Source organism: Lepisosteus oculatus, chromosome 12, assembly GCF_040954835.1.
Source record: "Lepisosteus oculatus isolate fLepOcu1 chromosome 12, fLepOcu1.hap2, whole genome shotgun sequence".
Lineage (NCBI taxonomy): Eukaryota > Metazoa > Chordata > Actinopteri > Semionotiformes > Lepisosteidae > Lepisosteus > Lepisosteus oculatus.
The window spans coordinates 31652626-31665860 of NC_090707.1; the positions used below are offsets into that span (position 1 = coordinate 31652626).

General features: G+C 38.9%; 1 protein-coding gene across 2 annotated transcripts in view; it reads right to left on the minus strand.

Moving 5' to 3' along the window:
* Nucleotides 1-13235, minus strand: part of aox5 (aldehyde oxidase 5) — a 52643-nt gene that overhangs the window by 10603 nt on the left and 28805 nt on the right. Inside the window, exons 16-27 of one of the 2 annotated variants that reach the window (XM_006636777.3) lie at nt 12052-12141; nt 11729-11898; nt 9992-10118; nt 8514-8636; nt 7778-7874; nt 6755-6879; nt 5110-5243; nt 2341-2428; nt 2169-2255; nt 1806-1997; nt 1104-1331; nt 603-698 (exon numbers count right to left, since the gene is read on the minus strand). In XM_006636777.3, coding sequence (XP_006636840.2) covers nt 603-698; nt 1104-1331; nt 1806-1997; nt 2169-2255; nt 2341-2428; nt 5110-5243; nt 6755-6879; nt 7778-7874; nt 8514-8636; nt 9992-10118; nt 11729-11898; nt 12052-12141 — 1557 coding nt within the window. 2 annotated transcript variants of the gene reach the window in all.

Sequence of the window (13235 nt, forward strand, 5' to 3'; positions counted from 1 at the left end):
TCAGCATTCTTGTGGATGGGCATTATCCCATGGGCCCCTCTCTTGAGAAACTGTTGGAAGAGTTGCATCAATGGCTTCTGAATAATATCTCTTGTTTCCTTGGGGACAATTAGTAAGATACCATCGGGCCCTGGGGATATATTAAACTTGAGTGCTTCTACAACTTGAAACACTTTTGCCTCTTCTGTGCTACTGCTATTTAATACAGAGCTTTGTCCCTCCACTGCCTGAGGCGTAATGTTGTCTTCTTCACAGTAAATACCTGAATGAAATTGTTCATTTATGTACATCAGCCACTTCCTTATCTAGAAATTTGATGTCCTAAATACATTTTACTGGATCCTTTGTTGTAGTACTGAAAGAATGTTTCATTATTTACTTTAGCCTCAATTGCAATATTCCTGCCCATCTCTCTCTCTTGTACTTTCTAATATCCTTTATAAACAGTGCTCGTGATTCATGCTGCTGCTTTTTTAACAGTTTTGAGTGATTTTGAACTATAAACTATTTTCAAAAATCAGAAAGATTCTGAATTTTCTAATGACTATTGAGACTTGTCGTCCACATAACATTTGAGAAGATGCAATGACACCTCATCCCACCTGGATCATCTTGGTGTTGATACCCTGGCCCATCTCTGTGCCACCATGAGTGACCAGTACTGAACCATCCTTATAGATATGAATAAGGGCAGCTCCCTAAGGAAAGAAAGAAGCTGTCTTCAATAAGTAAGCATTTCTGTAGTGACTAATGGATTACATACTTGTATGTTCATTTTCAGCAACTGTAGTACTGTAAATTAGTTGCTCCATATAATTTACACTAATCGCAATAATATAGTTGCATTGAGAATTGAAGGGATTTTGAAATATTCTTAGAATTTTTCAGAGTTGTTTTTTTTTAATTAGTAATGGGTGCATTGCATGGAAAACACCTTTTCAATGAAGAATAAAGTTCTGAACTATTAACAAGGATGCAATGCAGATTTTTTGTCAAACCACACTGTACTTTAAATCGCACAGAAATTTGAGCAGCTAGTCCAGTACAAAATGGGTTCGTTTGTTTTCACACTTTAGAAACCAACTGAGAAAGAGCTGCTGCACCTGGTTGTAGAAGCCTTTGGAAAAGCCAATGCCAAATTTCAGTGGCACTGCGGAGATGCCTCTCTTCTTCCAGCGGTTTTGGGCATTGAACTCCTCGATGGCCAGCCTCCTGTTCTGATAGGCCGACTTCTTCAGACACTCCTCCCAACAGCGCACCATGTTATGAGGGTCGACCAGCTGCTTGTGGTGAGTGTAAGATGGTTCCTTGTACATGTTTATATCCCTCACCTAGAGACACAGTATTGAAGTTCTGTGGTCATAGGAATAGTTACATCCTATTTCATGACTGGTACATTTTTTCTCAATTCTAATTCTCTTCACTTATCTTTAATATTGGCCTTAGTGTGTCCTTCAGGATGAGTGTGCTTCCCTTTTCTACCTCCCAAACCCAAATGAGTTGTATTGATGTTGCCTAGCATTATATAAAACACCAATGAGCAGTTTGCTAATTTAATCTGTTATGAATTGGTAGGGATGTCATCTCTGGAGTAAAACTTGAATGGCTAAGTGACACAGCTACAGTATGCACTGCTTAATATTAGTATTAGTATGCTGACTAATGCACTTATATATTATATGGTGTCATTTTCTACATTCCTTAACAGCCATAAACTGGTTTAACTTCATTTCTCAAAATAGCACAACCATTCCATTGAGAATGCTGAAATATAGATGCCGAAATATACAGTATATTTCTCTCACCTTCTCAGCAGGAAGGCCACATTTGGCTGCCACTTCATGTAGCACACTCTCAATGATCGTCAGACCCTGAGGCCCTCCAAACCCCCTGAAGGCAGTGTACGATGGGAGATACGTTTTACAGACCAGGCCCCTTCCTCTCAGGTTAGGGATTTTGTAACCATTGTCCATGTGTAGCAGGGCTTTTTCCATAATCTAACCCAAAAACAACAAGAATAATCAAAGGGATCCATTTTCATCAAAGCAATTCTATATATAAGAACCTAATTTTTAAATATCTTTCCTTTACTCACATACCAATCACAGAACCTCACAGTAATGCCATGTACTTGTACTATTGCATAGTAAATTGTAATGTGGACATACAAAGGAAGACTCATCCAAAGTGCTTCCTCCATTGCTGTAGTAGGTAATGTCTGCTGCAAGTATGGTTCCATCATTCATGAATCCCACCTATGGCAAGACATCATGTGAATGAATAACCGAGGACTGTAAGAATGGCATAAATATGTAGTAAAGTCTATGCTTTGGAAATTACCTTGTATTTACCCAGAAAGGGGTGTCTTCCACTAGTGATCAGCATATCGTCCCCTCTGTCCAGCACACAGCGCACCGAACGGCCTGTCCTTCAGGAAAGACAGAAACACCCCAGTCATAATCTTTTCATAAGAAAGTATCTGTATTATCTGCAACCTGGAGTTTTGTGGTGCCCCTAATCAATCGTTGAAGTAATGCGACTTACAGTACTGAAAATGGTATACACACAGTAGGCACAGCATACTTTAAAAATCATGTCATTGGATTTCAAAAACCGCATCTACTCATTTCCTTTTTTTTTCTTTTTTTCCTTCTTATGCAATACACAAAACATGCATTGAAACGGTACAAAGAAAATTAAGTCAACAGAATACAAATGAAAACATATTGTACAAATCACACAATTCCAACACAATAACCTAGGACAGATTAGGTTTACAGTACAAATACATAAAAAATATAGCAAAGGAAAGGAAATAGGACAAAAAGGAATAGGGGAGCCCAACTATTCAGGGTGGGATAAAAGAAAAGGATCCATCCATTTTCTAACCACTTTACCTAAAACATGGTTGCCGGGGAGTCAGAGCCTATCCCATCATGCAACGGGCACAAGGCAAGAAGCACCCTGGATAGGACACCAATCCATCACACTCTCACCAGGGCCAGTTTTCTCAGGAGGCAATTAACCTACCAGCATGTAGCTGAATTGTGGGAGGATGTACTGTACAAACCCCACACACAGAGCACCCCAGGTCCAGTACTGGTCCCAGGACCACAGTGCTACAAGGCAGCAATGCTAACCACTGCACCATCATACCACCTTTTTGAAGAGCCCAGAATAGTTTTTTTAAATCTATTTTCATCACCTACATTAGAATTATGCTCATTTTTAATGACAGATAATTTTATTGAATGTCATTCATACAATTAAAAAACACCCAAATATGCCTCAGGCTGGGAATGGTGCCTTCTGGTCGTTGAATACAAAAAAGGTCTGATATTTTTCACTCTGAGTGCTTCATTACCATACTGGAGCACTAATTAAATTAGACACATGTCCAAAACCACTTTTATCAAAACCTGAGGCTGCCTGAGTAGATATCAACACAGCTCTCCAGTTCCACCAGGGGGCAGGCTGGCCCAGTGAACGGAGAGGTCTGCTTTTATAACTCAGTTGGTGCCTTTAGCAGCAACATGATGAGAACATAAGAACCTGCTGACAGTGATGTGTTGTCACAGAGACCAAACAGTAAAGATCGTGTTTCCATCCACTCACTGAAAAATCACTTCCGTTGTTTTCTTCCACTACAGAAAGAAAATCACCTAATCTTATGACTCCTGAAAAAACTCAACGTTGACAGTGTCAAGATTTCATAATTGTACATCACATACTGTAACTATGTCAACATATACTGAAATTATGTTCCACTCCAGGCCTTACTGTGCAGGATGATTTCCACAAAGAGAGTAATTAACTGCAGTTCTGGATGAGCAACATTTAATTGAAATAAAATTAGAAATACGACTACAGTTTTATACACAGATACCTGCTATAGAAGAGCTGCTTTGACAAGTATTGTATGAATGTTATATCTTGGTCTTAAGAATTGTAATACAGACAATCACACAATTGATGTTTAAACCACACACAGAAGTATAGCAACACAAAGATCATTTCTGCTTTTCTGAGGATGACCTTTTTAAAACGTGAGGTCACCACGAAAGAAACAGCAAACGGCAGAATGAATTTCAAAATTCAGAGCACTGATAGTTGGTCTCTCTTACACTTACCAGGGCAAAGGGATATTCAATTTGTGTGGTATCAGGATGAATTAATTTGGTCATTTTCCGATGCCATCTTATAGAAACACAACGTGCATTTGCCATTTGTGTTTTTTGGAAATTCAGAAATGGTTGTTCATTAATACTTAGAGCCATTAAATGGGAACTGCAGTCCCAATGTTTAATGTTATTAAATCTCGGTAACAAAATACATTTATTGACATTATTTTACAAATTTTGAATTAATCACAAAATCGTGAACTTTGTGAAAGTACTGTAGGTCAGCATGCAGTTGTGAAATTGCATTAGACTTCCCATGAATTGCAACGTGATGCAGCACCTTCCTGCTCACTAGTCACTGTAATGACTATTGTAATGCAATCCACAGAATGAGCAAATAAGTACGGGTTGTGCAGCAGACATTTCACCACAGAAATGTTCCAACGTGATCTGCATGCAGAGTTAACAAGCAAGTAATATTTGTCTGCTAAACCATCTGAAGTCGAGAACACTAATTCTATTGGATTGAAAGAGATGTATTTACAAACCTGCTTGTTTACAATGTAATAACACATCACAGGAAGTTGTCATGCCAAATTCTGAATCACAGAACATGACACTGAGCATACCTGGAAATTTAGTCTATTTTGTGATATAAATTGGTGATTTGTGAAGTCACAGTTTACATTCTCTTTTATTGCAGCTTGAAATGCACTCATCAATGCTGAATCTTTGTAATGTACACATGTGAAATGTACAAATAGCATTACTGTTCCCGTTTAATTAGATAAAAGCATGCTCAGTTCATGCTTTAATTTCTTTTGTAGTTTACGTTACTGCTCTGAATGCTTCAAATCAAGAACATTTTGGTCCAGCAATCTTTATTGCTTTATTGGTGTACAATCCAATTCAGTACAGTACTTATAATATTTAAATTGTGGTGGTGAAAGCATTTTCTAAAGGTAAACAGTGAACAAAATGTACTTACTTGTGTGCTGCCGTCGCTGTTATTGCAGAAATAGCTGCAATCTTCATTACCTTTCCACCAAAACCTCCACCCACCCTCTTCACATGGCATGTGACCTTATTGGCATTAGTGCCCAAAGTGAGTGCTACCACCTCCTGGGCAAAAAGAAATTAAAAACAGCAGCACAGTATAGAATTTCATCTGTCCACATCTCAGGAGGCAAAGAAGAAAAAATGTTCTCTGATTTTATGTGATGTTCTGCTTTCTGTGATGCGCATGGGGGTGTCTTCTTAGCAACATGCAGTAAAAGGCTGTTCTGCCAAAAGGGATTTTGTGGGAAATACTTTTACACAAAACTGACAATCTTTCATGCTGACGGTGTAATGGAAGTGGCTGAGAGAGAAAGGATTGTGCTGCTTTTATTGAGATGTCTCTTATTGTGTACCTCCTTCACATCAAGGATGGCCATTTCCATGTTCAGAACTGTTTCCATGTTTCCTTGCTTTTTCCAATCTAATCAAGTCAAGTCTGTTGTCTTCTTTATATAACAGGCCTCTTTTTCCTTTCAGTTCAAACATATTACATCTCTGATGTAATATGCTCAATTGATTGAAAACAAAAAGGGCTTAATAAACCCACCCTGCAGCACTATCATGGTCCAAATGATACATATTTGCTCATCTGATAAAGAGTCTTCCTCTGGCTGTGAGTATTATCATGCAACTAAAGCTCTATTCACTTTTATAATCATTACCATTCATGACATAGATAAGAATGTAAAGATTATCTGGTTTACTGTAATCACCAATTGCAGCAGAGGCTGTAAAACAACTACTGTAACACTGAGGAGCAGAGAACAATTCAAGGCATTCCAGTCACAACTCTGGTAAAGTAATACAGTAATTGAAAAATAAATTGGGTGGACACTGGTTTCCTCTCATCTAATAGTAAGCATGTTGGCTAGATAAATCCATCAATATTCTAACAGCTTTATCCAATACAGGGTTGTGGGGGAGATGGAGCCTAATCCAGCAAGCAGCAGGCACAAGGCAGGATACACCCTGGATGGGATGCCAGTCCATCACGCTCACACCAGGGCAAATCTTCCCGGAAGTCAATTAAACTACCAGTATGTCTTTGGACTGTGAGGAGGGAACCGGAGCACCCAGTGGAAACTCACATAAAGATGAGGAGATCATGCAAACCCCACGCTGACACTTGGAATTAAAGCAAGGCCCCAATGCTGTATTGATAATCTCTGTGCGTGCCATTAATCTTGTCAACAAAATGTGCCTGTTTGCTTATGTGTGTGGCCCAAGCCTGTGCCCTATCCTTTTGGGATAGACTCTGGGTTGCAGAGAACCTCACCAGAAATAAGTACTTTTCCAATAATGGAATTATATTCCTTGGCCTAATACTTTAACTCCTGCACTCTGGCCATTCTCTGCAGTAAGAAACTCTTGCTCTCTTCCGCATTATATCAACAGATTACAAGACTGACAAATCTGGAAACCATGAGGGTTTCAAATGAGATGATAATTTAAGTTTCAAAGCTCCAAATAAATTAAAGATCTACTCAGATTTCGTATTTATATTCTAAGTTTTATTAATTTTATAATACTACATGTGTTAAAGTACAGCCAGGTTTAAAGCAAAAGTGTCTTACCTGGGTGTATGCGGCGTGTTGAGTTGCCACAAAAAGTTCCATTTCACCATCTTCCCCTTTTGGAACAGCGATGACACCTTGTGTCTCCATATAAAAGTGCTCCTGCCCACCCATGTAAATCTGTCCTGTTAACAGATAAAAAAACTTGTTTACAGCTTGTCCTGACAGAGTCAAAGCCACTCAGCTCTTGATGTTTTTGGCCTTTTGTGGTTGGCTAATGACAAAACCCATTCTGGACCACCAATGTGTAGACTTTGGAACAACCCTGTCACTGACAGACAATTGCAGAGAATTTGTACACATCTCATGTTTCAACTACCAATAACTGACCTTTCCAAGGCTTTGATTGGGTGAATTGTTTTTTATCCAAACATTTAATCCATTATTAGTATAAAATTAGAGAGCTGGAAAAGAAAAAGTAGCAGTTTATTCCACAGTGAAAGGTAAAAAATAAAAAGAATAGAAATGTTTTTGTGCTTAATGAATCATCCTGTTGAGTTATGTGTTTAGTGTTATAACAGCCATGTCAATAATAGTGTTAAATTCCCCCTGTGGAGGAATGGGCTAACGCTCTCAGTCACCTGACCAGTTGCTTGAAAACAATTGGTCATGTGACCTTATAAAAAGCATGAAGGAGCATCTCAGTTGGAATCATGTCTGCTGTCTGCTGTGTACCTCTATTCTCCACTTAACCAAGGGAGATGAATTAACCAAAGACCAAAGAGTCTCAGGGGAGATCTTTAAATTGTTTGTCTGAAGTCAGCAAGCAGTTCACCTGCTCAGCTTTGATAGTTAGGGACTCCGAGAAGACGAAGATAGTCAGAAGTTCAAAGAGGGGCTTAGACTTTTGTTTTGCATGCACTGTAAAATAAATAAAAAAACACTAGTGTCGTTTGAACTTTACACCTGTGTGTTTGGTGTGTCTGGTTGGCCTGAACCTGCCTACTTTAAAGGCTCTGTCACAACATGCCCAATGGGTTGTCACACTAGTGTTAATTCATAGCTTGCTTTACAATGTTTTACCTTCAAGAATACAATCCACTTTTTCAAAGGCTTCATCCACATTTCCTCTTTCCAGTTTCCTCTTAGGGTTAAAGAAGGACTGGTGTTGGATGGCTTCCTGAACAAGCAAGAATAAGAAGATTTTGTATTTGAAGGGCGGAGAAAAAAACAATCCAGACAGATTTGTCCCTCACCAGAATAAACAAGGGAGACCTCCCATATGTACACATTTATTTAACAGCACTAGCAATGGATTGGTCATTCTGATCCTACAAACCCACAGTAGTATTTGAAAATTGTAATCTAAACCTTGTAAGATGTGCTTTATTAAGTTACATTCAAGCAATTATTAGTCAGATTATTGGGTATTTTAGTTGCACAAGCACCTTATAACAAATATAAAACAGCTTCTTCAGCATTCAGCAGGATCAAAGAGACTCTGTGTTTCAATATATGGACTCTGTTTTTCTTATACGTCAGGTGGGTTTTGATTTTGCTGACTACCTATTTTTACAACAGCAAAAATATTTAGGTTTTCATGTATTGAGTTTTAATAACAGCAGATTAAACTGACAAAACATTCTAAGTTGTTTTTTTTTGTACCAGTCAAATAAGATATATAAAATGTTTTCTTGATTGAACTCAGCTCAGTTCCAGTTGAATTCCACTGAACCTATATACATTCTGGTTAGTTTAAAAATAATTGGAGCACATTTGCTCAGGTCCTGTGGGAGCTGAAGAAGTGACGGATGTGAACCTCAATAGTGAAGAAGACAGGGGTCAGATCCTCATAGGTAACTTTCACTCTCTCTGCTGCTCTCTTGGCCTGGTCTCTCGTGTCTGCTACAATGGCTCCAATAATCTGCCCAACACAGGTCACCTACAGGCATAGGATCAACATGCATCAACATATATACATCTATCTTTAAATATAGACTGTGGAAAAATCGATTTTATTGGAATCCTGGAATAATGTTAGTGATATTCTTTAATCCCATGGACACAACCTTGTATGGTTCCGTTGGAATGTATGGCGGATGTTTTAAGGAAATGTGTAACTCATAACGCTATCAGCATTGACCTCCTGGGAAAAACTAAGGTTGCTTCTGGAAGATTTGTTAGTGGGGCCAGTAGGGGGTGCTCAGCCTGCAGTCTGTGTGGGTCCTAATGCCTCAGTATAGTGATGAAAACACTATATTGTAAAAAGGTGCCATCCTTTGGATCAGACATAAAACCGAAGTCCTGGCTTTCTGTGGTCATTAAAAATCCCAGGGTCTTTCTCGAAAAAATGTAGGGGTGTTACCCTGGCATCCTGAAATTTCCCCCTGGCCTTTACCAATCAAGGTAATGGCCTCCTAATAATAATCCCCATCTTTGCATTGGCTTCATCACTCTGTTCTCATCCCCAGTGATAACGGTACGATGCTTAGTTCAGGGCCCTATGCAGACGGTATAATCCGGAAGTAAGTGGAGAAGGACAATGGGGAGGAGACGAGGATCAGGGCAGGTGACAAACAGGGGGGCGTTACCATGGATGCACATTGGTGTGATGAAGGGGATCCCCAGTGCTTTGAGTGGAGAGTCCAGAAAAGCGCTATATAAGTGTAAGGAATTATTATTATAATTAAGCAAAAGTCTGTGTATTGAAAATTGGCATAGAACATTAAAAAAATTATAGTATTTTAACGTCAGTCTAATGCTAATGTGGAAATTCAAAAACAAGCATTAGTCTTGTTCAGGTAAGAACAAAAGTAACAAATTATACAGAATCCGTTTATCCGAGAAGTGCAAATAAGCTGACTGATCCTCAGTGGTCTATGTGATGGTTCGGTGGTGCACAATACAGGACTGCAACTTTCATTCTAATTCATGTTGGTAATTGGATGCATGATGACATACAGTAACAAACCTAATTCAGCATTGTCACTTGATTGTATAACCATAAGACCACTGCTGCCACATTAAAGACTTTCAACTGTGAAATACTATAACACTGCCCAGCTGTTGATAGTTTACAGTATCCAACAGCCAACACATCCAGATGACTGAACAATTCAGATTTAACACACACTCCCATGTCCCAAGCCCTAGGCTAACTACTTGAGCCAATCATGGTTTACAAAATTAAACTTGGCAAAAAACTAAACACATCAGTCTGTGGCTCTCCTGGACAAGCAAAGAGAAACTTTGATCTCATTAAACCCACGGTGCATTGGTATGTAGAGCAGGCAGTACCTCCTCCTCAGCAAAGAGTTCCTCCACTTCATTAAACCACAGCCTCCTGTTGACTCCTGGAACATCTTTGGCTGACAGGAAAGTAACCACCCCTGGCACACTGACCGCTTCTGAAGCATCAATGGATCTGAGTCATGATACCGCCGGCCAATGAAATATAGGAACACACTTTAGAATCACACAAACACCCTGGGTGAATAAAGCAGCTCAATAGTTGCCTAGTTACTATCAATGCATAATTTAATGTTGTACAATAAATGTCGGGTACATATATATGGTTAGAAAAAATTCTGCCATTAACACCACCAAATATCAATAAGTAGAATATCCATTCATCCATCCATTTTCTAACTGCTTTATCCAATACAGGATGGAGGGGGAGCCGGAGCCTATCCTGGCAAGCAATTGAGTACAAGGCGGAATGCACCCTGGATGGGACACCAATCCATCACAGGGCACATTCATAGACACAGACACATGCACATTCTCAGCAGAGCCAATTTTCCCAGAAAATAACTCAACTACCAATATGTTTTGGACTGTGGGAGGAAACCAGAGCACCTGGAGAAAAGTCACACGTACACAAGGGAATACTCCTTGCAGATCACACCCCAGGAATTGAACACAGGACACCAGCCCTGCAAGGCATCAATTCTAACCACCCTGCTACTAAATAAGTAGAATATGGAACTGCAAATTATGTTTCGGTATGATTGCATTTTTCACCACCTGAATGTTTCAATCTTAAGTTGCTTTTACAAACGTTCTTAGCTGTGCTAGTAAAAATGGTTTCTAGCTGGAAGTCTGTAGTGGAGAGAAGTCAGAATCACAGCCTGATAGACAACTCTTGATTGCTATGAAACACATCTATTCAGATATCAGTTAATTTGGGAAGAGTTAGCTGGATTGACAATAACTGAAGTGGTCACACGCACAGGAAACACGCAATACGATGTGAAGCAACTCAAAAGGATAAATACAAAATGTAGATGAAACGTGTTGTATTGTGGTTTCCATCAAGAAGGAGTAATTACTCCTATCCTTTTTTATTAGCTTCCGTGAAATTAAAATGACCCCTTTTATTTAACATAAATAATAGTCCGTACATTAATCATTTCCTGCTCTTTCTCAAACTTGCTTTTATGTGTATGACAGCTTTTTTAGGTTGAGTGTCTTATATTTGCTGTGATCTGATAAACGAGTGGTGGGTTTATATATTCTAGGATCGCTAGTGTAATTTCCGTTAATGCTTAATTCACACCATCCTAATTATACCATAGAAATATACCGTAAAGCTTTCTACACCAAGGCACATAGCTGCAGTGCCCACTTCCACTCTTGATGTGATTACTTTCCCTAGTGAAAGTAACAGTTTCAATTGCCTCAACAGTTTTAGGAAATGAAGATTAAGCTGCATATAATATTTGCACGGAGTTTGTCTATTCTTCCCATGTTAATGTGGGCTTTTGCTGGGTACTACGTTCTCTAACAACAGTCCAAAAGCGTGCATTGCTGGTAGGTTAAATGGCTTCTGGTTGTGTGTGTGTTTTTTGCTGTGTGTGCCTTGCAATGGAATAGCTTCCCATCCAGGGTGTATCCCGCCCTGTGCCCGTTGCTCGCTAGTATAGGCCTCAGCTGTGCCGCTACCTTGTATTGGATAAAGCAGTTAGGAAATGGATGAATAGATTAGAATAGATAGAAAGTTTAGGATCTTGAGATTTACAAGGTAGCACTTACATTATCTTGGCATGAGGTCTGGTGCTCGTCACCATGAAGAGAAAGAGCTCCCCAGTGATGCTGGGAATGTCATCATAGTAAACTGCCTCCCCTGTTGCCTGTTTGAAGGAAGACTGGTGCATGCTGGGCCGTCCAATGGGGTCATCTAAAGGCTGTGTGGCTTTAACTACCTGGTGCAACATCAGAAAACATATGAAGAAGAGGGTCTGCTCTCATTCATGTGTACGGTGTATTACATCTTCATTTTCATACTCTTTGTATCGTATCCTTTTGTGACAATTATCATCTGAAAATATTTTGAGACATTCTTCTCTTAAACAAACCTGGTATGAGTGATGTCCTTGTGGCACTTCATTCTTAAAAGACTTGAGAGCGGTAAGATATTCAGGAGGCAGATCTTCGACACACAAATCCTGAAGAAAAACCCAAGTGGATTTAATAACTAGTACATTGCATTGGGTTCTTGTAGAACAAGAAGAAGGAATTTACATACTGTTATTTATAAATTAGACAGCAACATCTTCCAGAATATACACTTCCTGGAGAGGGAATACTACAGTTATATTCCCGAAACAGTAAGCAACTGGAATCCAGTGAACATATTTATTCCACATAAGCATACTTCTACAACTCTTTAAATAATGTATTTTTCAACTCATGGTGAACAATTAACATTTTTTACACAAAGAAAAGGTCCAATATCCATCCATTTGATTAATTATCACAGAATGTAAGTGTATCCTAAGCTGATGGCTGGATATCAGCTTTTCTACTGCATCAAGCACAGAGATAGTAAGAAAAAACATGAACTTTAAAACACAAGAAAGCCTGTAAGCAAGGAGAGGCCATTTGTGCTTCCTTTCTCATTTGGATGTTTAGATTTAGCCTAAAGATGTAATACCTTCTTGAGGTACAGTATGAGGAGGTATGATGACAAAAATTGAATTAATATTCTAATTAAGTTCTTAGCAAGGTCTCAAGTTTGATTTTATGTTCCCTTGATTTAAACTCCATACTTATGTGCACAAGCATTCTGTCTTTATGAGGACATAGAAAATTCCACATAAACACCTACAGTACATCCCTCTAATGTGTAGCTTCCTGTAGCTCAGGATCACCTGTGTGATTCATCTGATTGATCACCCTACATGTATCACTACTGTATGTACTTGGTTGTATTTGATTTGTTAAATGTCTGCACAAGCTGTAATGTTTTAAGAACATAAAAAAGGTCATTTTGGGGTCATCTAACCTCTTTGATAGTTAGTAACTACTGTAAAAGATTCATGGATGCCATCCAGCAGTTTCTTGAAAGAAGCCTGACTTGGCTTTAACAAGATGGCTCAGTAGCATGTTCCACTCTCCCATAATTCCTTGGAAAAAAATGCCACCAGTTTTCATTTTTAAAAACAGTAAATCTCTTACTGCTTTAAAAGTTTGCTTTGCATGTGTGTGTGTATATAATGGATATTAATTGCTGTTTCAAAGTGTCATGACCCCAAGCTTG